The sequence below is a fragment of the Kwoniella dendrophila genome, chromosome 3 (assembly GCF_036810415.1).
Source record: "Kwoniella dendrophila CBS 6074 chromosome 3, complete sequence".
Lineage (NCBI taxonomy): Eukaryota > Fungi > Basidiomycota > Tremellomycetes > Tremellales > Cryptococcaceae > Kwoniella > Kwoniella dendrophila.
In genome coordinates this window covers 1,912,391-1,934,699 of record NC_089478.1, presented here as the reverse complement: position 1 = coordinate 1,934,699, position 22,309 = coordinate 1,912,391, and the positions used below count along the sequence as shown (strand labels likewise).

The window sequence follows — 22,309 nt, the reverse complement described above, 5'->3', positions numbered from 1 at the left end:
TTGAGCATTCGTGTGAAATATAGAACATCAAAATGGTCAGTAAGATTGAAGAGGAGTTACATTATATAGGTCATTCAACTAATTTTCCATCATGTCTTTATAGCCTACCATCTCTGTAGATAAAGCTGAACTTTATAGAAGGTTGGAAAGAGAATATTCTACTCATGAATTTGATGAATTATGTTTCGATTTTGGTATCGAACTTGATGAAGATGTAAGTGTTACTCAGCGGACTGAATTTTACCGTTCAGACAATGCTATTTTACTTACTTGATCACTTTACTTTATATTTGTTAGACAACTAAAGAAGTAGAAGAGGCTCGAGCAAAAGGATTACCCACATCAGCACCACAATTAAAAATTGAAATTCCAGCAAATAGATATGATTTACTTTGTTTAGAAGGTTTAGCTAGATCTTTAAGAATTTTCTTACAAAAAGAACAACCACCTAAATATACTAGATCTGAACCTGAAAATATGCAACAAGTTATTGTTGAACCATCTGTAAGTGTTTGAGTGTCTCTTTATCAACTGATTTATTCTGTGTCCTTATATTGCTTTTGGGTCAGCAAATACTCCTGACAGCAATGTAACATTATTTATAAATGAGTAACTTGACTAGACTAAAACCAATATATCTTTTTTTAGACATCACCACTTCGACCATATTTCGCATCAGCTGTATTAAGATTATCTAGACCAATGAATCAATTAGAATATGAATCTTTTATTGATTTACAAGATAAATTACATCAAAATTTATGTAGACAAAGAAAATTCGTTGCTATTGGTACACATGATTTAGATACTATAAAAGGTCCATTTAGATATATGTGTAAAGATCCAAAAGAAATTAAATTTGCTCCTCTAAATAAAGATCAGGAGTATACTGCAGAAGAATTGATGACTGTTTATGAGGTATGTAAAACATCATCATGTATACACCCGCCTCTTTTAATCTCTACAACCTTGTCTGCATGATTGTTTGTATTGAATATGAAACTAATGATGTGTGCTGCGATTCTTTCACTGGTTCAGACCGATAGACACCTCGCAAAATACCTTAATATCATCAGGGATGCTCCTGCTTATCCTATTATTTACGATAGTAATGATCAAGTATTATCAATGCCTCCTATCATTAACTCTCAGCGTGAGTCCATCATCTTGTTCAGCCTCTGTATTGCTTCCCCCCACGCTAAATGGTATAATAGACTCCAAAATCATCGCCGGTAAAACGAAAAATATCTTCATTGATACTACTGCTACTGATAAAACAAAACTGTGGGTAACATCAACGCATGCAAATATCACGAGGACGAAAAGCTGAAACTCAATTGACGTAGCGACATCGTCATTAACATGATCACTACCATGTTTGCCGAGTACACCGACATCCCCTTCACGTAAGTGATGTATTCTAAAGGGTCACCTGTAATACCAGCTAACTTCTCGGTGGTTCCATCCAATCTAGTATCGAAGCCGTCAAAATCACCATGCCGGACGGTTCATCTCACTTATCACCACCTCTTGCTCCTCGTACCACCAATGCATCTTCTTCATACATCAACGCAGCTACAGGTTTAACACATTCTAGAGAAGAAATCTGTACACTCCTCACTCGAATGTCGTTAACAGCTGAACCTTCCAAAGACGACGCGGATGCAATCGAAGTACAAGTCCCACCTACAAGACCTGATATTTTACATGAATGTGATATCATGGAAGATGCTGCTATTGCTTATGGATTCAACAATTTACCTCAATCAATGCCAACAACTAACACTGTCGCAAAAGCTTTCCCAGTGAATAGATTAGGTGATTTGATAAGGAAAGAATGTGCTCAAGCAGGATGGATCGAAGCTTTACCTTTGATTTTGGTATGTTGATTTGTGCTTTTTTTAAGCTTTCAAAATCACATTGAAAGCTGACTTGAAGTTTTTCGCATGATAGTGTTCACACGATGAAAATTTCAAATTTTTAAATAGACCTGATCCAGGAAATTATGCAGTAGCATTAGCTAATCCTAAATCATTAGAATATCAAGTTGTTAGAACATCATTATTACCTGGAATGTTAAAAACAATTAGAGAAAATAAAGCTTTACCATTACCTTTAAAAATTTTTGAATGTTCTGATGTAACTATACAAGATTTAAAACAAGAAAGACAAGCTAAAAATTATAGAAGATTATGTGCAGTTTATATGGATAAAAAATCTGGATTTGAAACTACACATGGTTTATTAGATAGAATTATGCAAATTCTTGGCGTTCCATTTTTAGAACGAAAAGAGAGTGATAAAGCTTATGGTTATTATATTGCTTCTTCTGAAGGTGGGTATTTGAAACTTTCTTGTTTCATTCTCCACTCTCCCTCTGTCAAGCATGGCCTCTCTTTATTTGGTTTTTAAAGAAAGAATCATGCTGATAAATTCATCTAATACGCTTTTAGACCCAACATATCTCCCTGGTCGAGCTGCCAACGTATACTACAGATCAAAACCAAATTTAAAAGCTACTGAACCTACACCTTCCACTTCAACATCAGAAGGTCCATTGTCAACAATTGCATCAACACTCAAATCAGCACTTCCTTCTTCCGGTAATGACGAAAACAAACCTTGGTCAAGGGATGTTATCATTGGTTCACTTGGTATTTTACACCCAAGTGTATTGAATAACTTTGAATTGACTAGACCTTGTTCTTCTCTTGAAATTGATGTTGAACCTTTGTTATAGGTTGTCATGAGTGAAAGAGATTTTATGGAAAGATGGAATGGTAGATTATATACATGTTTAGATAGATGCATGCCACATGATATACATGAACTGAAATTGCGAAGTACATGATCCGTTGCGGTGTACAGTGCTATCTGACCAGATATCATCCATCGTCCGGCTGGACCCATCTCACCTTCCCGTAAAGATAGCGTTATATAACAACAAGAATGTAGTTTCTGGTCATGCGTGTGACAAGTCTGTCTAAATGGCATATGAGCGTCCAGCCGGAAGCTGCAATGAGAGAGTGACCTATTCTCAACTGTAATAATGACTCTTCGTTCTTTGGAAATGATCTGTATTATCTATTTCATTATGGTTTCAAACCCCACATTTCTTCCAATTTCCATCTTTCTTTACCTTCTTCACTAACTAAATTTATACATGCTCTAAAATTATTAGTGTCACCATCAACCGTTGAACCTAAATCTAAAGGTATAATTGACCAATCTGAATCAGGTGATATTCTTGGTGTTTTTGGATATTCATGTGGTGATGCTTTGATTGATGAATGTAATGGATTCTTGAGTAACTATAAATAGATATTTATCAAATTATCAAGATAATAATTAAGCTTATATATGTGAATGTTTGTTTTTGAAAATCCTGAGAATTGTTAATAACTCACCCATCTTCTAATTAATCCATCACCTCTAGCTACAACACCTCTACCTCTACCTTTAACTTGAACCAAAATAATCCAATCATAATAACTACCTGATCTATCCATAATATCAATAGAATTAACTAAATCACCTTGACCTTTTAAATCTAGTTGTTGTGATAATAAAGAACAATCAAATATCTGTACAGTTTCTCTATGTATTACTTCTGTAGCTTCGGATTTAGGTGAAATCATGAACTCATGTAAAGGTAGCAAGATTGCAGGTGTATTTTTTGGTATTGAATGTATCTGTTGAGCATTATCGACATTTGAATTCGTGAAAAATGTAGATGGTATTTGTTCTTTACCATTGTTTAAAGCATTATCGCTAAAAGAAGAAGAAGAAGGTGTAGACATAACAGATTTTTTTCGAGTAGGTTGATGATTCAAAAACCATGTGTTGATCTTTCTATCCGACTCTTCAGGATCGGCCTCAGCTTCATGAGCTACTGCTGTTGATGTGCTGGATTCAGCTGAGCTATAAGATCGAGCTGTATTTGTAAAAAGTCGATTGGGTCTCGATATACCTCGAATTCGCAAAGAACGACACCTGACGCAAGATCGTAGGGCTACTGAATTACTGAACATGATCACTGAATGACACTGATGTCTCTGTTTCTGAGTACTGCAATGTATAATTGAAATGTATACTAACTTGTAAATTTCAGAACTGATGTCGATCATCAATCTACCTCAAATTACTTGTAAAGTCTTTCAGTCCAAAAAAATCGCTCTTTCCGTCGGAATACGGCAAAACATGGACACCAACATAAATTGTGACAATAGAGACCTAATTTATGAGGCTATGAATTGAATCATACATAACCTCATGCATACATATCCTTGCTTCCAATCATGCTATATCTATATCGGTACTACTTCTACTCTGGGAAGACAGCTATTGTTAATCTGACTTGACAGAGAGTGAGATAAGCTTTTTATCGATGGGTATTATGACATAAGTAACAACGCCAAGATGAAACTTTGACCTTTTGACGCGTCTTTGCCGTTCTTTTTTTTGGGTCCATGCTCTTTTGACATGAGATGGAGTTATAAAGCCTTCACTACTTCATCACTTTCCATCATATAACTAGATAGAGTTATACGTTAATTTGTTGTACTGAACTCGAGGTGTTGCTTACATCACCAATAACAAGATGCAAGCACCTTCTACACCTACACCATTACATAGAACAGTTCATAAAGTACCTTCACGTAAATCATTATTCTTAGGTCAACAACAAAATTCTTCATCTTTTTACACATCCACATCAAAATCCAATTATGGCAGTAATACTAGATCAAATTCATATTTAAGATTATTTATTGGTGCGTTAGCTATTACAGCTTCGAAAACTTCTGTTTTAGATGATCCTAGACATTTAGGTGGTGGGATTGGTTGGTTAGTTTTAGGTTTATGGTCAAGTAGAATTATTGGTCAATTGGGTCAATTTATAGGTGATTCTAGGAGAAAAAGTAAAGATGGAAAGATAAGCGCAAATGTAAGTTATGATATGCATGAGTGATCCCAAAGTATCTGTAGACTAATGAACATGTTATAGAATTCAATACAGCTGAGTATAGCTTTGGCTATTCAATCAGTCGCCTTTTTCACCTCGTTACAACATATAGGTCCCCTCCGGTTCGTACAATTTGTATGGTAATCACTTGAATGGTTTTATGGACTGACATATAACCTCTACAGACTAATCATCATCGCATATATGAGCTCTATGGTGGGCTCCGTTAGTCTGACGGATATCAATAGTGTGAGCGTCCAAGCGCGAGTTTTGTCAGAAAACCAGCTAAGCTAACATCATGAATGTATCAAAGCTCGCACCGATCCTGCCCATCTTGTTCTCTTCAATCTACATTATAGGTCAAGCAGCGACACAAAATGGTAAGCCAATAACCCTTTCACAGTGTTCAAGGCCTTTCATTGATATTTCTTCTCTATTACAGTTACCTCCCTTGTCGGGACAATCGTCTTTGCCGCAACTACATTTTTAGCCGACCAATATCTTTCCGATATATCACAAATCAAAACTCGATATGAAGATAAGGATAAATCAAACAATGATAAAGGATTATGGCATTGTCTTATATCAACTGCAGTGTCATCTATGATTGTATTTGGATTATATCAAATGGTTAGTAACCATATTTCTTATATTCGTATTCTGGCTTGGCGACGCACGTTCGTTAGAAACATCTATCGATAATCTTTCTTTTTTTGTTTTTGGGGGTTATCTATATGGATTTCGGCTAAAATCCCTTTGTTGGAATAGAATATAATACCGATACCATTACCTATATCAACAATACCTGGACAAAGATTCGCTTCTTTCATTACTGGTTTATTAGTTAGATATATTCCTTTTCCATTTGCCAGTTCAACGTCGACGACAACATCTTCCTCTGCACCTGGATCAGTATTACAACTAAAAACCAACAGAGATAGGATACTATTCATATGTACTATTCCAGTACTTCAGTTTTTCGCTCTTCATCCTATTCCAACATCCATCGATCTCTTGGTACTTTTACCTCTAGCTTTATTTAGTACAATCATGGCAAGCGGAAAGAAAATAGGTAAAAAGGATAGGATATCACCGGTAAGTCAAGCAATTACACTTTCGTCAAACTCCCAACTGACGGCATTTCGGACACTCGCAGTGGGGTTTTACCAATAAATCATTATCAACAGCTAGATCATCATGGTCATTCATGTCACTTCTTCCTGCAAAATGGAGACCTCATCTCCAAACAATCCTTAATACACCCACATCATCTAAAATCTTTTATTTCCTTTTGTTAAATTTAGCATATATGTTCGTTCAAATGGTATATGGCGTAGCGACTAATTCATTAGGCTTGATTTCAGATGGTAAGTTCCGAGATCGTATATATGTACTTTGCCCGTTGCGGTTTTCGGCTAATCTGCTGTGCTCTTCCGTAATAGCTATTCATATGTTATTCGACTGTTTTGGGATAGCAGTAGGATTATGGGCTTCAGTAGCTGCAACTTGGAAACCTGATGGAAGGTATACATTTGGATATTCCAGAGTAGAAACTTTGAGTGGTTTTGCAAATGGTGAGTCACCCGAGAAATCCGTCCTCTCCAACCAAGCTGATTGATGTTCAGGTTGTTTCCTTATCCTTATTTCTATTTTCATCATTTTTGAGGGTATACAAAGAGTGTAAGATACCCATTTTCTTTTTTCACTATACGATACCGGATAGGCTCACTCATACTGAATGATTAGGCTTGATCCACCTGAAATGGAAACTCAGCAATTGCTGCTTGTGTCTGCAGTGGGATTAGGTATTAACCTTTTTGGTATGTGGGCTACTGGTGGTCATCATCATCACGGTCATAGTCATGGTCATGATCACGGTCACGGACACAGTCATGCACATTCGCATGGACATTCACATATACCCGTCAACGAAAAGAAAGTGAGTTATGTGGCCCTCATTCAAGTGTTGTCCTGATGTCAGACTGGACTAATAATCATTTTACAAAGGCGGATCATCGACACGGCCACGTTCATGATCATGATCATCATCGTTCAGAGTCACAAGGCGTAAGTCGTGCTATACAGACTGTGTATTGTGATCCGGCTAATCTATTTCGCTTGCTCACAGACTTCAGCTTCTACGCGCCCACAGCGAACCTTAGCTAAGAGAAGATCATCTGGATACCTGAGATCGCATGCCCAGCAAGATGCCCACGCCCATGCTAATGCGCACAATCATGATGCTCATCAACACGAAACATGCAATGGACACGGGCATGATGGACATGATCATCATGTAAGCATCACTAATCCTTCAATTACGTATCGTGCTCATTTTAGCTGACATAAAAGCCCCTTCAGCATCACGACCATGAGAAATCTCATACGGACTCACATACGCACCACGATCACTCACATTCCCACAGTCATAATCATGATGATGATCATCATCACGACCATTCACTTTCACATTCACATTCTCACGACGATCATGGACATGGACATGACCATGCACACAGTCACAACATGCGTGGTGTATTTTTACATGTTTTAGCAGATACTTTAGGTAGTGTAGGAGTAATTGTATCAACTATTTTGATTAAATATACAGGATGGACAGGATTTGATCCTATTGCAAGTTTATTCATAGCTGTATTAATTATGGCAAGTGTAATTCCATTGGTTATAGATTCAGGTAAAGTTTTATGTTTAGATGTTGGTTCTGATAAAGAAGAAGAAATCAGAAATGCTTTATCTGAAGTGAGTAAAAAAAATATCAATCCAACATTGTATATAAATCAAATGTCAAAAAATGAGTTTGGGAGGAATAACCATAATGAAAGAGAAACGTAACTGACTGAAATATCTTTTCCTTTTTTTTACAACAATAGTTAAAATCAATTGATGGAGTAGCAAATTATGCATCACCTAGATTTTGGCCAAGATGTGAAGGTGAATTAATTGGTTCAATTCATATTCAATTATCAATTTCACCTTCATCATTTGATCCTTCAAAATCTTATACACCTTATTTAGGTGGTAATAATAACCAAAGTCACAATCAAAAACAAAAAGATAAAGATTTGATTTATGTAAATAGTGAAAAAGTTCTAAATAGAGTAGATAAATTATTAAAAAAGAAAATTAGAGGTTTAAGTGAATTAATCATTCAAATTGAAGGTGGAGCAGAAGAAAAAGGTTTTTGTAACTGTATGACAGGTAGATAGTATAATAATTCCTTGTCAAACACTGTATTAATATCATATCAATCAGAGATAAATAATAACATAGACATACATGCATTAATCAGTATAGCATATTCTTCTAACAAGTAAAGCTACATTATCGTATTGTCTACTGATTGCCAAACATATGCATTTAAATTATAAATCGTTAAAAACTATTTAGATTCTCTACTACGCCTAAACATGAGATACATCTATATCTACATTTATCTATGTTCATGTATTAATCCTAGATCTCAACATATATATACACGATCATTTCTTGATATACACACACATGATCCAATCATTATTAAGGTTATGCACTGAAATTGTAAGAATAGCAATAAGGAGAAAAACATCATTCAAGTAAGAGTATAGTACTAAGGATGGCAAATGTGAGGAAAAAATTGGATGTTTGGCTTTACAATTTACTTAAATTGTTAAAAGTTGATAGGATCGAATGAATTGTCGGAAAATAGGATACCCTGATTGAAATTGTGATTATGAGAATCTAGAAAAAACACTAGTTCCATAACCCATAGATTCAACTTCTTTCATTGCCTCTTGTAAATTAGCGTGGAAATGACTTGGACCAAGCTAAACAATAAACGGACGGATATATTCAGCTTGATTGGTATTCAATATATATCATACTGTTTTACTTACCAGTTCAGTTAATCCAACAATTTTGAATTTATCAATTTGACCTGATTTTATAGATGCGAAATGGACTGCTACACCTCTTTCATGATATGCTCTACTAAGTTCATAGAGAATCTGTATACCTCTATACGATCATAGCAGTAAAACCATCGAATTCGAGTTGTTAATGGGAGATACACGATTTTGACTTAGAGAGTATAAGAAGGACTTACGAAGCATCTATTTCTTGTACTTCACCCATATGCATAATCAAGGCTTTTGCAGATTCTCTTCTTGGTTCATCAGATGGGTGAGATTTCTTATGTCCATACAATTCAAGCTATAACAGTGTAAGCCCGGAATCAGTTTACATAATTCTTTACAGTATTACAAGAAGGAATTTGACTTTGCTCAAATTCTGGACTTACCCTTCTCAATCTCTCTTTCAATTGACCAGTATTTGCGAAACTCAAACTCTCCCTAATTCTGACTACCAATACACCAGGGATCTCCTCATGTGCATTTTCCTCTTCGTCCACAGGTGCCCATTGATCTGAATCAGGCACTCTACCTATAATTTGTATTCTAGGTTGTGATGATTTTTGAACTACCAAAATTAACGATAAAACGACAGAAGCAACCAAACCAATCTATAATCGAAAATGACGGTCAGCGAATGTGGCCTGGAACATCTAGGATCAACACTGGGAATGGGAATTCTGAACTCACTTCCATTGAAAAGAACAGTGTCAAGATGAATGTACCAGTCATTTGCATAAAATCGGTCCATGCTTTCATCTTGTAGAAATACATAATTTCATGCGGGGCTTCCGCGAGAACTATAAAAGTCAAACTTCAGTACTATTATCCTCTGCTAGAACCATCGAATGACTCACTACTATACACAACAAGGGTGATGATTACAGCAAGAGTAGCCTAAAACATTTGTCAGTATTTGTAATTCAGTATGTGGCAAACGGCTACTCACTTTGGGCAAAAAGTAGAGGTAAGGCAATAAGAAGTAAATAGCTAAAATAATAGCTCCACTTGAAATCATACTAGACATCTGAGTTCTTCCACCTGTTTGACCATTCAACCTTGATCCTGATGATGAGGATACACCCTTGTTAGCGATCTTTAAGATATCGCAAGTGCAAGCTGATAACTTACGGGTGATGGATCCGAAGATAGGGATACATCCAGTGACAGTCAAGAAGGAAGATGCGAGATTAGTTGCACCTGGACTCAGGATTTTTAGCTAGTAGATCCATTCGCTAGAGGCACGGGACGGCAGCTTACCTAAAGCTACAAGCTCTCTGTTTGGACTAACTGCATATCCATATTTCATTGCATTTTCTCTCGCAGCTACGATAGAGTCGACTACACCAATGACCGCTGACACGAAGGCGGTGGGGAACTATACGGTAGTATAAGTATGAATAACACAAGGACAGAGCAGAAGGATTAATCCAGGTGACTAACAGTATAGTTAAAATACTTCAAAGCTCTCTTATTTAATGGCCAACCAAAAGGTAAAGCAGCTTCACCTTTAATTTGACCTAAAATATCTATACCAATAGCTTCCCATTTCAAAACAGCAGAAAGTATAGTTGAAGTAACACATAAAACTAAAATTTCAGGTATATATCTTACCCAAGTTCCACCAGGTCTTTTCACAATTTGTTGTTTAGCTACTCTAGCTAAGATCAAAAACCCTAAAGAAGTGAAACTTAGAATCATTGTCGGCTTATTGATATGATCTAAGTGTTTTAAAGTGAAAATCAATTTGTCCAATGGTAAATTTGGTGCGTTTTCTGAATTTTCTGGATGTGACAAGATATATTCCATTCCCAGCATTGGGATCATTTGAGCTATGAAGATGATCTAATTTAAAGTTATTCAATGGCGTAAACGACAAGACACCATGTTTACACAGGGGTTACCAAGTCACATCAACTTACGATAGCCACAGCCGTTATAAAACCGTGTAAAAGAGCTCTAGAAAGGACTACATCTAAAAAACCAAGACGAAGTAAACCGAGGATACTGGTGATGAGACCGATCTATAGTAAAAACACCGGAGTCAGTCCGCATTCCTAGCATGCATTGCCAGATCTCACTCACCTGGAAAGTCGTTATTACCGATAAAGCGGCAGCATTGAATTCAGGATGTTTGGATTTATGATGAGGGTTTCCTAATACAGCATCTTGAATCATTTGACCCATAAGTAAAGAAAGAGAAGCTTCTGGACCAATGGATAATTGCCTATAGATGGAAGACATGGTTATTACACGATCATCTGAGATCAAGCACGGCAACTTAAACATCTTTACAACAACTCACCGACATGTACCAAGTGCACCGTAAGCTAAGGCTGGTATTGCGGTTGACCATAAACCTGCTAAAGGACTTAATCTCGCTAAACCACTAGCGTATGACATAGACTGTTGACAGGAATCTTGTGAGCTCGTTTTTGCATTTGGGTCTTTCAACTAGAAGTCGTCAAGCTCACTTGTGGGATTAGCAGACACGCTACTGATAAACCAGCTATCAAATCTCCGGAAAACCTAACAAAGATAAGTCAGACTCGTCGTGTCGTAACATCTCGCGATCAAATAGTCAGCTTCTTAGATGTATATAACTTACAGCGACCAAGAGTAATTAGGTAGCCAATCTGTTATAGGTACATAATACTTTGATCTTTGCTTCAATTTAGCTGCATATTGCAGTGAGCTTGATTTCCCTTTAGGCTTCTTTCTTCCATCATCAGATTCATCGATCTTTATCGAACCGTTATCACTTGTATTACTACTTTCATTCCAATTGGGAAGATTATTGATCTGTCTCTGCTTTGTTTGATCTCCTTTCGAGGCAAGTAAAGGTGTATTTTCGTTTATACCCATATCCGTAGATGACGAACCGGTCGCTGCTGAATCTGATCCAAATAATATGGCTGATGAATTACGTTGAATAGAAGAGTCCGTGTCTTGGTGAGGGGATGTCATGGTGATTTTATCGCAAGAGTTTAGTGTATATACATATATATCTGATTATACCATTTGCTCTTCCGTTGAATATCGTCTGGTTAAAATTATAGCGAGTTTAAGTTGTAAAGTTAGAAGGAAGAGTAGATGAAACCGTAAAGCTAATTTTAGTGCCTATTATATCTATCTAGTGGGGATTATGCGTTGGTTGCAATGCTACTCTCTTCAGAGCATAGTTTGTTGAAGGGTTGTATACACTTGAACGTGACTTGTGCAATGAAAATGAATGGATCTTAACATGGTGCATCATGTCTCTGCGCTTAAATGTTGTTCGTGCTATTGGATCTAGCCTTCACAGCAGCTTGGTTTGTTTTGCATTGATCGCTTAACTCGCTTAAAATCCAGATTCTGGGGCGGATCACGCCGAAGTAAGAAGACAGTCTAGATTCCAGTAAATCCACTTTTTATGCTTACTGCCAAATAAGCATTTACGCCAGAGTTGACGTGACCAGTATTACTCGGGCCTACCGAGACGAATTGTAAAGCTTGAACGAATGGAATATACTTGCCCTTTGCTCTGAATATCTATACGATAAGCCACAGGACAAGATTATCGTACATGACATGATTTTCGATCCAATCTAAATCGTCAGCATCTTACCGATTTCAATTGACCGAGCTGAACAGGAAACCTGGGAAAGGAGTCTGTCATACGAGCGAAGTTGCCAAGGAGGTGATCTCTTGATTATTCATTGTCAGTAATATGCTCAACGTTAACATATTCGCAATATGAATGCTTCTGTGCTTCTCATCTCACCACGAGCAGCTGAAGATGCAGGCTCCTGTAAACTATTTCGTGCTGCATTCCGCTCGTTGTACTTTTTTAAGCTTACAAGATGCATTGAACGGATTACGCCGTCATCGACTTCGGCTCGAACAGATGTAAGGCACGTACCCCTTCCCTTCTTCGAGTAACGTGTCATATCGAGCAGATTTCTTATTGTTCAATCGATGATCATCAAAGCGTCAATCTGTCTTATTGTTCTTTTCTTCATTAGGCATACTGTACGTTCATATGAACAATAAGCTTTTATGATCAACTACTCCGCTCGGAATCTCTATCTCTTCACATCAAGCCACCATCATTCATTATATATCATGAAATCATTCGACTTTAGAACGAAGCGCTTAGCACTGATCACGCACGTACCCTTTCCCCCTTCGGCAATGGTGAAAAAGAAATACACAAAACAAAATCCTTTGTTGGATACAATGTTTCAAGTATGTACCATACCAGCAATCTGGGAGTAATCGTATATGAAACAGCGAAGGGGAAGCTGTACAGAAGATGGATAGTAGGGAACTTAACAATCTAGCGTTGAGCATAACCCAGTTGAATCAACCTGAAGGAGGTTTGAGAAGTTGACTGTAGATACATACATACATACAGACCATGAGTGAGTGTAATGTCAGTATATGCAAAATAACACACGCGTTGAAAAAACCTTGCCAAACTATAATAACAAGAATAACAACAACAATAACAATAACATTATCTTATCATCTCTAACAATTGATTTTACTTACCCCTTAATCTTCTCATACGCTTCGCTTCGCTTTACTTTGCCACCCCCTTGACCCAACTTGTTCTTTCTTTTATTGTTCTTGGTACAATTATTTTACACACACATTACACAGCTTATTGTTCTTTGAATCTTGCTCATTCATACACAATCATTTTGTATCTTACCATTTCCGAAAATCACTTGTACCTCTGCCTTTCTACACAACATACCAAAAAAACTCCTTCCCATCTTGAAAGAACAAAGGTAGTCAACCAGAAGCGGCTATCAAAATGTTCAAAACTCACATCATTAACCCTTTAGATACGAAACACGACCTTTTGTCACATCTTTGCACACAAAAGACAAACAAGACATATGACTTTTATGAGATCGACGTTTAATACAATCAAACACAACAATAATAGACCGATCAACCCGATCCTTCCAGTTGATTTCAACCGATTAGACAGTCAGCATCATACCACTTACCCATCTCATCAAAGTCAAATGTACCCCCACGACTTTCTACCGTTTCTTGGAATTCTTACCTTATTTGGGTTATCAAACATATTTCTATATATAAATGCCTTCTTCAAGATCTTCACGCTCTTATTTCCTCCCGTCATCTTTCCAACCAATAAACAATAATCTTCATCCTTCGTCGACTCAATCTACTCCTTTGTCAAAACTACTTCCAAGGCATCCTTCACAACTAAATCCTCCTTCAACACCTCATCGCCTTAATCGTACTCGGTCTATCCAGACTAATGGATAGAAAGCAACATCAAGTCAATATACTCAGCCAATACAATACCAACCTGGTTATTCTGATTCTTATTCTTCTACATCCTTTTCATCTTTATCAACAAGACATTACATTAAACGAAAACGATCTAGCTTCGAAGCAGTATCCAGTACCTCATACTCGATTTCGTTCAAACAAAACAGCGAGCCCTCAGCACCTGTTCGAACGATCTATACGCAATCCATATCAGATAAATTCCCTGTGACGCCGAAAGCGAAGCCATCTACACAGAAAATTCAACGATTCCTAAGATCGATCATTCATTAATTGGAAACACCAACTTGAAGACCTCGTTCAAAGATGGTATTCCAATCCCACACCAATTACCTTTCCTCCAAGATACAGATTCACTTCGAAAACGAAGGGGTTATGGATATGCTTGGTGAACCTAATACAGGGTGAGTAAGCATATTTCATCGATCAGTCTTGATAAACAGGTTGCCACTCGGCTATCACACTCGAGTCGACCGATTGTCGATTAAATTGTTTTGGGGAAGACGATCATCAAAATGATCGGCGTTGTTGACGTGTTAATTGATGATGGAAGAATGCTGATGTGATTCAATACAAATGACCAGAACGAGCTATTCTTTACCTGGTCACATCATGATTTCATTACCCGCTTTACCCGCTCCCCTACAAGGTAGATTGAGAGAAGTAAAAGATTTAAAAATAGTGATGGAAGGTAAATCAGAATTTTGGGATGATCATGGTAAGCTTTCTATCTCATGGTACGATAATGATGATGATTCTATGTTTACGTCAACTGACGATCTTTTTCGGTCTACAGGCCGATATACACCTATGAGATTACACACGACAACTCTCATTCTCGCTTCCCCATCAAAACCACTTTTAATACCGTCAAGTGATCCTGCACGACCACATGCCAGAAAATTACAACTTGCAGTGGCGTTCGATATGAGAATACCAGGATGGTTACCTCCTTCTCACGATTCAGAAATGACAACCGTATCGTATGGACTTATAGCTCATGCTACCATAGGATGGGGCGAATCACCTTCTTCATCTTCCCATTATGCTTGCCCATCCTCATCCTCATTCTCATCATCGTCATCTTCTTCCATTCCCAGAACGAGCAACGGTGATATATTTATGGATAATTTGATTCCTTCTCAACCACTCATGTGCAAACCTAAATCATCAAAATCACTTGATTCGATATTCGGTAATCATTCTTTACTGGCTCGAGCAACTGAAAAATCATCATCTGAATGGTCACCTTTCACAGTACGACGACATAGATTACCTTCGTCAATAGGATCATCATCTCATCAAAATCAAACAGAAAGACACTATACTTTGAAACCAGAAGCTAACAGTAATAGTCCCTTAGAATGTATAGTAACTGTTCCTGATTGGGTTGACGTCAATGGTGATGAAAAAAGTCTCAAAGTTAGTTTAAGAGTCAGAGCTAGAAACATCAATTGCAACAACCAGCCAATGGAAATTGATTCAGTACATACAAGAAACGAAAGTTCCTCAAGTCGATCATCGTCATCATCAATCACTTCAATTGCTGCAACCTCGAATCCTACCTTAGGTTCAAGAGAACTAGAATCTGTTCCCATGGAAAGACAATATGGTGACATATTAGGCAAAAGGGTTCAAGATGATATGTTAACGCATATTCTTGAATTGGGTATGGAAGTGGAAGAGACCGAAAGGTTCTCGTAAGTAGAATCACTCAGGATCACCAAGCTGTCATGTTGACTGACTGAAACTGTTTGCTTTTTCTTGGTTAGATCAAACCCATCTCAATCATTCACATCTTCATTCCCTATCCCAGCTGAACAACCTGCAAGAAATTCTACGAGACACCAATTAATCTCACCTGGTCATGATTACGCTGATGGTGGATTGTTATCGCACAATGAAACTCCATTCAGAGGTATTAGAAGGAAACCATGTTTATTAGCTAATGACGGAAATCAAAGAAATTTCTTTTTCTCAGATGAAGGTTTAGGTTTAGGTGAAAAATGGAGAAAAATCAATGTTGTTTTACCTATGCCATCAACTTCTGATCTGGTAAAAAATCCAAGTAGTTCAAGACCTCAATCTGAGATGGATAGTCCATTTTTAAGAATTAGACATGATTTGAAAATCAGGGTAGTTTGCAGAAACGCTGCCAATCCTAATGGTACAGTGAGTTATCAAATTTAACACATCGTAAAAGAATGTATACAAGTCGCAAAAGCTGATCATTGCTTTTTCCGTTCGATAGCAAGTGGTTATCCTTTCGACACCTATTAAATTCGGTACTTGTCCATCAACTATGCCAGATGCTAGACCTGATGCTGTACCTCTTCCAGCTTACATTCAACTTTTCCATGAAAATGGTGATTTAAGGGAATGTGATGCGTTACCAATTTACACGAAATCTGACTTATTCCAATCTAAAACTTCGTCAGAAGAAACATCTACTACTGAATCAACGTCATTACCAAATTCACCTACACCTTCTTATGCGTCATTATATCCATTAACCACCAAGCCATATTTACTAAACTCTTCATCAAATTACACTGAATCTGATAATGATAACTCTAGTTTATCCTCATCAGCCGCTTCATCATCTTCAACCTCACTTTCAACATTAAACAGAAGAAATCGAAGTTCATCGCCAGCTCTTTCATCAGGGGATGAATCTATGGATATCGATGGTGTCATCTCATCGGATGCGGATGACGAAGACATCGGTGGGACCGGCAGTACTACTTCTGTTAATACAACTGAAACACATCATCAAGCTACAAGAAAAGTCGGTAAAATACCAAGAGCAATTAGAGCTTTGGCATAACCATTTCATCTGAATATATTCATTCTTGTTCTTCCTCGATATTTGTCCGATTGTCTTGCTATTTTCAGCGCCATGCACTGTATCAAATAGAATATTCATTCAACTATATACCTTGTTCCGATATATGTTTTGTTTTTTTGTTTTTTTTTTGTATTTTTCTGCATCGATTTCTATATACATTATACACTAGCATGTTTTTCCTAATTATCAACCTTTTGTTCTATAATCATAGCATACTTAATTATTACTATGCAGATATCATCAAATTGATCATGCGCTAGCGTTCTAGTCATCAGCATTCACTCTGCACTGATTGATTGCAAAAATCCATTTTCGCTAGCCTTTGAATGATCATTAGTATATTGTATGGTACGATTGAATAGATAAATGCAAGTATGGAAAAAGTCATGATATGTACATGATATGAAAAATGGTCACAATGATGGTCAACAATAATAACAAGACAAAGTGTATTAATTACACGAAAAAGAAAGAATTAGAAATTGGGAGAAATAAAAGTCATTCTCATATCGAGGTAATTGATTGGAGTGGGAGTGGAGAAATCTTATAAAGTTAAAACAGCAACTTCTAAACCTGTTCTATTTTCCAATTGATCTCTTGGTTTACCAATAAAATCTTCAGTTTCTGAAGTAATTTCTCTCCAATTTGCATTTAAAACTAATTCAATATCTCTCATATTTCTTAATAATGGTTTTGGTTTGATTTCTTCTTCTTCTTCTCCTCCTCCTGAATCATTGTGATCATCATCATGTGGTGGTTTTTCATTATCACCTTGTCCAACTGAATAGCCTTGATTAGTATTGAATGAACGAAGATTTTCATGATGTTCTAAACCATCTTTATAAGCTTCTTCTGGAGATTTGGCTTTTCTATTCCTTAAACCATTTTTATTCTTGTGTTTATGAGTTGAGGAGGATTGAGCATGTTTACAATCGTATGAACACCATGAATGTGAAAAACCTTTTTCAGTTGGTTTAGGTTGTCTTTCTGGTATACCTAAAATATCAGGTGCACTTAAATCTAATGAAGGTAAAAAAGGTTGATTTAAATGAGAAAGGACTACATGTGATGCAGGAATTTGTGTTGGGAACTAAACGAATTGACAGGAAAACAATAATTAGCTCAATTTAGTATATTTTGGCTTGTTTTAATGGAATTTGAATTGTATAACAAACTTACAGAAGTAATTTGAGCTAATTGATGAGCTATTCTCAAAACGAATTTATCTAAATCTAAATCACTTTGATCATATCCAAAAGGCATTTCAATTTGCATACCAATTTCTAAAAAACCTAAATAAATTGTTGAAGCTAATGCGGTTGCTGGAATAGTTACCCAACCAATATAATTATATAATTGAAAAGGTAATAAAAATAAATAAATATAAACTGTTAATCTTAAATGATATGTATATGCTGCAGGAATTTTTGTCGCTGCGATTTTTTCTGAATCTGATATAATTTTTTGTAATTCCATTATACAAGTTAACATTGGTGAGATTAATGAAGAATTAAGCATTCCTCGCGAAATTAAATCGGACATGTATGCTTGAAGATACATTCTAAAGGTAGCGTTAAGCATCAGTTAGCTTTCTTTTCTTTCAAACTCGTAAAACATCCCAAAAGCTGGGAAAGATCATGAAAATGATCAATTCCAATATGAACTTACAATATTTCTTGGGGTATTTCCATTGAAGTACCCATTTTTCTTTTTTTCTTACCACCTTTTTCTCTTTCTGAATCTTGACCAATTTTATGCCATTTAAACCAATCATAAATTATTTTAAATATTCTTAAAGGTGGAATGAAATCCCAAATTTTTGGTGTTGGAGGATGTCTAGGTGGCATTAATTCTACTGTAGTCAAAGTAATATTTTCTTTATTGTTCATCGTATTTGATATTTTACCATTGGAGAAACCTGGTTTACCTGATCTAACAGTTTGTAAAGAAGATCTTTGTCTATTTAAAGCGAAAATATTTGGATTATCAACTTGAACAAAAGATTTTGCTGATTGTATAGCTTGTTTTTTAAATACCTTATGATCAATAAAAGAAGGTGTATTATTGCCTTTTCCAACACCTGATATAGATCCAGCTTGAGATGATGAAGTAGATGAAGAACCTTTTTCAGAATCTTCTAAAAATGGATCAGGTAAAGGATCTCTTTGATTTAAAGCGTCAGTTCTAAATGCTACTGCATTAGTTAATGGAACAGCAATTGAATCTGTGAAGCTTCCTGCTTTTTCTCTAGGTAATCCATTTTGCCATAATGCTAAAACATGTGATCTTTTGACTGGTGGTAGAACAGATGGGTTATATTTTGGTAAAAAGGCGATTAAATGATAAAGATCACTATAGAACGGTCCTGTTTCTCCTCTTAGAGCGTGCTTCAAAGATACAGCGAATGCTTGAACCTTAACAATACAAAGTTACAGGTCAGCTACCAGAGGAAAGGAGGAAAGGGACAAGAAGCCAAAGTTGGATGACTCACCAAACCAATATAAGTTTTCTTCTCGATCAAACCTTGCATATTTAATCTTGCTTTCTCGTCTTCTTCTTCAGCTTTCTTCTTTGCTTCCGCTTCGTCGTCGGTAACGTAGGTAGAAAATGATGAATCAAGTGAAGTGGGAGAATCCTTCTTGGTCTGTTTGTCCTTTTTATCTTCATCTTTAGGTTGAGGTGGTACATTGGGTACTTGCATCCACATTATCATAGCTAATTGTCGTAAGTTGGATGTAAGGTTTGACCAGACATTACGTCCTGCATTCAAGTCATGGTAAGCTGATCATGCGCATAAAGACAGCCATGCAAGAAGCTTACCATCCCACCATCGACTATAAGAACTATTTGTCTTGAAAGAAACGATAAGAGAGCTATAGTTTGCGACAAAAGCGCATTAATCAGTGCGGATCGATCACACAACTCATCTTTATATGGCGAAAACTTACACAATCGTACCGAGGACAGTAAGCATAACAGAACTGATTCCTAGATTGGTACTGGTAAATTCACTAACGCAGCAAACCACTATAACAACACATCATATGTTTAGCTCTAATGACTTCGACTCAGAATATCCAGAAATGGAAACATCAAGTCCATTCGTGACTTACTGGTTGCTATACCGGAGAAGAACAGTACAATAGGCCATATGTCACTATGAATTCTGTCAGCTTAATCGTTCGTTGATAATCAACATGTATCAAAAAGCTTACTCTAATACTGTCGAGGCAAATCTATATATTGTCCATGCAAAAGCATGTTTGAGTGATGGCATTTTGTTGACTCATATGTGTGGAGGTGAGGATTGTTGTTCTCTGAATCACGCTGATTTCTGCTGTTGGTGTAAATAATGTAGTGTTACAAGCTGTGCTATACTGCGGATTGCTGATTGGTTTGAGTAGTAGAGTGACTATAAAGAATGTGAGCAAGTTAGTAAGTGGCGAGCAGTAGAGTGCTTAGTAGTACGAAAAGAAGAAGAAGCCGATGTACAGAAAGGATTCAATCCTCTTTTATAGGTTATCTAGATTGGAACGAAGAACATAGACCAAATTTAGTATAGTGTATTGTGATTGTAAAGCTAGGCAGCTAGGCCCAGCGGCACTTTAATGGTTTCCAAGTAGCATGACTTTATAACTGATGTGACACATCAAAACACGCTCTCAGCATGACTACATGAAACGTTACCTCGTATTTCAAGTGCGAAAGGATGGTGAATATGTAAGTATGCTTCTTTCTTCGCAGCAAAAGTCAAAGTCAATTCACACCCCGCAATTCCCTGTTTACCTTGCAAAGTGAGAGTCTAGACTGGACAATGTAACAATGTGATTGATGATGACGCATTGATCGTCTGCTAGAATGTGATTTTGATGGATGAATAACAGATAACAGAATATATGTCAAGAAGAATAAGGTATTCAAGTATTATAAGTACCTGTGAAACCAATTCAATATTATGCATTTTATCCAGTGTGCCATTTAACAACCCCTGTCTCGATCTCGAACCGAGCCAAACAAACAACCAGATTGCGGAGTACAGCACATCTCCGCTATCATAGTCTTTCGAGATAGACAGAGAGAAAGAGAGATCGATATGATGATAATGAGGATGAGGATGATAGTTTTTACTGCAAAGTTATATCAATTAGCCTTTCAACACATAGCAGCAATATCTGTTACTCTAACAAACTGGTAATTGGAACTTGATTAACCACAAAATCGCCATGGAAACATATACACTCCCTTCATTCCCTTCGGAATATTCAACAATACACATATGTTTATTTGAAAATGTTAGTAATTCACCTGAAATACGGAAAAGGTTAATTCAAGCTGCTACGACAAAAGGTGATCAAGGTGAAAAGTTGAGGCAGGAAGTTGATTTTGGTTTTTTAGAAGCTGATGTTGTGAGTTTTCATAAAAAAACAAAATTAGATATTAGATAATTTTGACATTCAATACTGACATTTAATTCTGGATGTGTTTTAGCTAGTCTCAAAAGAACATCTCTTAACAGCAATTTTAACTACATTATTATACTCTTTTCCTTCGACTTCCAATGGTCCTTCGATACCTAATTTAGAATCAATGAAAATATCAGATGAATCATCAAACCCTTCCTCTTCTTCATCATCAATTGAAAATCAAAATAATTATCAATCAAATAATCACAATAACAATGTTAAACCTAAAACACGTACACATAATTTACATTCAGAAATCTTATTAACTTTATCACCAAATAATAATATAACAGAATCAATTAAAAAATTTGGTTTATCTGATCAAACTAAAAATTTAATTATAGTTAAATTTTCAAATTCTTTTATTAGTTCAAAACAGATATATCAAGATATTATAAATGTTGTTAAAGGTGATTTAGTTTTAAATGATGATATGATTAATGATAAGATTGAAAATATAACAGATTGGAAAAAAGTTGATAAAGTAAGTTTTTTTTACTATATGGCCTTTTTTTCCATCCATTTGTTTTTTAATTTGATGAAGACTACAAACTCTGCATATATTAGGAAAAGAAAATAAGCTGATATTTAAACGAATTCCTATCTTGATTCTCTAAGTTATATAAATTGTCAGAATTAAACCCGCTAAACACTCCAGATATAATAGAAAAGAAGCGTTCAGCTGTAATAAGTGCAGTAGCTATAAAGAATGTTATATAATTCACAACGGATCTGATTAGTCACGCTACTCCCAACAAAGTCAACTATAAATCGCTTTGGCTGATACCCCGCATCATTTAAGATACCCTCTCATCGC

General features: G+C 36.3%; 7 protein-coding genes across 7 annotated transcripts; 4 read left to right on the top strand and 3 right to left on the bottom strand.

The window, feature by feature from the left end:
• Positions 1–32: 32 nt before the first annotated feature.
• Positions 33–2,740, top strand: L201_003000 (phenylalanine-tRNA ligase, beta subunit; the record flags this gene model as incomplete). Its single annotated transcript, XM_066218762.1, has 10 exons — positions 33–35; positions 104–214; positions 298–504; positions 649–918; positions 1,039–1,153; positions 1,215–1,284; positions 1,347–1,406; positions 1,475–1,880; positions 1,954–2,335; positions 2,454–2,740. The coding sequence occupies 10 exons, from the start codon at positions 33–35 to the stop codon at positions 2,738–2,740; spliced, it is 1,911 nt and encodes a 636-aa protein (XP_066074859.1).
• A 352-nt stretch (positions 2,741–3,092) lies between these two features.
• L201_002999 (uncharacterized protein) lies at positions 3,093–4,031 on the bottom strand (the record flags this gene model as incomplete). Its single annotated transcript, XM_066218761.1, has 2 exons — positions 3,093–3,311; positions 3,408–4,031. 2 exons carry the CDS (start codon positions 4,029–4,031, stop codon positions 3,093–3,095), a joined length of 843 nt encoding a protein of 280 aa, XP_066074858.1.
• A 569-nt stretch (positions 4,032–4,600) lies between these two features.
• Positions 4,601–8,190, top strand: L201_002998 (uncharacterized protein; the record flags this gene model as incomplete). The annotated part of the gene is made up of 14 exons (XM_066218760.1): positions 4,601–4,945; positions 5,006–5,085; positions 5,149–5,212; positions 5,277–5,343; positions 5,406–5,593; positions 5,732–6,058; positions 6,120–6,330; positions 6,406–6,537; positions 6,589–6,643; positions 6,710–6,902; positions 6,971–7,030; positions 7,092–7,259; positions 7,325–7,723; positions 7,855–8,190. 14 exons carry the CDS (start codon positions 4,601–4,603, stop codon positions 8,188–8,190), a joined length of 2,625 nt encoding a protein of 874 aa, XP_066074857.1.
• Positions 8,191–8,691: 501 nt separating this feature from the next.
• On the bottom strand, positions 8,692–11,838 carry L201_002997 (uncharacterized protein; the record flags this gene model as incomplete). Its single annotated transcript, XM_066218759.1, has 15 exons — positions 8,692–8,787; positions 8,857–8,977; positions 9,066–9,172; positions 9,261–9,482; positions 9,562–9,671; positions 9,729–9,768; positions 9,821–9,936; positions 10,003–10,071; positions 10,132–10,249; positions 10,315–10,716; positions 10,794–10,895; positions 10,957–11,098; positions 11,177–11,277; positions 11,346–11,400; positions 11,480–11,838. 15 exons carry the CDS (start codon positions 11,836–11,838, stop codon positions 8,692–8,694), a joined length of 2,160 nt encoding a protein of 719 aa, XP_066074856.1.
• A 2,649-nt stretch (positions 11,839–14,487) lies between these two features.
• L201_002996 (uncharacterized protein) lies at positions 14,488–17,008 on the top strand (the record flags this gene model as incomplete). Its single annotated transcript, XM_066218758.1, has 5 exons — positions 14,488–14,585; positions 14,766–14,899; positions 14,978–15,881; positions 15,954–16,353; positions 16,433–17,008. 5 exons carry the CDS (start codon positions 14,488–14,490, stop codon positions 17,006–17,008), a joined length of 2,112 nt encoding a protein of 703 aa, XP_066074855.1.
• Positions 17,009–17,573: 565 nt separating this feature from the next.
• On the bottom strand, positions 17,574–20,306 carry L201_002995 (uncharacterized protein; the record flags this gene model as incomplete). Its single annotated transcript, XM_066218757.1, has 8 exons — positions 17,574–18,119; positions 18,209–18,590; positions 18,698–19,443; positions 19,521–19,789; positions 19,850–19,902; positions 19,978–20,056; positions 20,143–20,186; positions 20,245–20,306. The coding sequence occupies 8 exons, from the start codon at positions 20,304–20,306 to the stop codon at positions 17,574–17,576; spliced, it is 2,181 nt and encodes a 726-aa protein (XP_066074854.1).
• Positions 20,307–21,252: 946 nt separating this feature from the next.
• Positions 21,253–22,212, top strand: L201_002994 (uncharacterized protein; the record flags this gene model as incomplete). The annotated part of the gene is made up of 3 exons (XM_066218756.1): positions 21,253–21,435; positions 21,518–21,976; positions 22,111–22,212. 3 exons carry the CDS (start codon positions 21,253–21,255, stop codon positions 22,210–22,212), a joined length of 744 nt encoding a protein of 247 aa, XP_066074853.1.
• Positions 22,213–22,309: the final 97 nt, after the last annotated feature.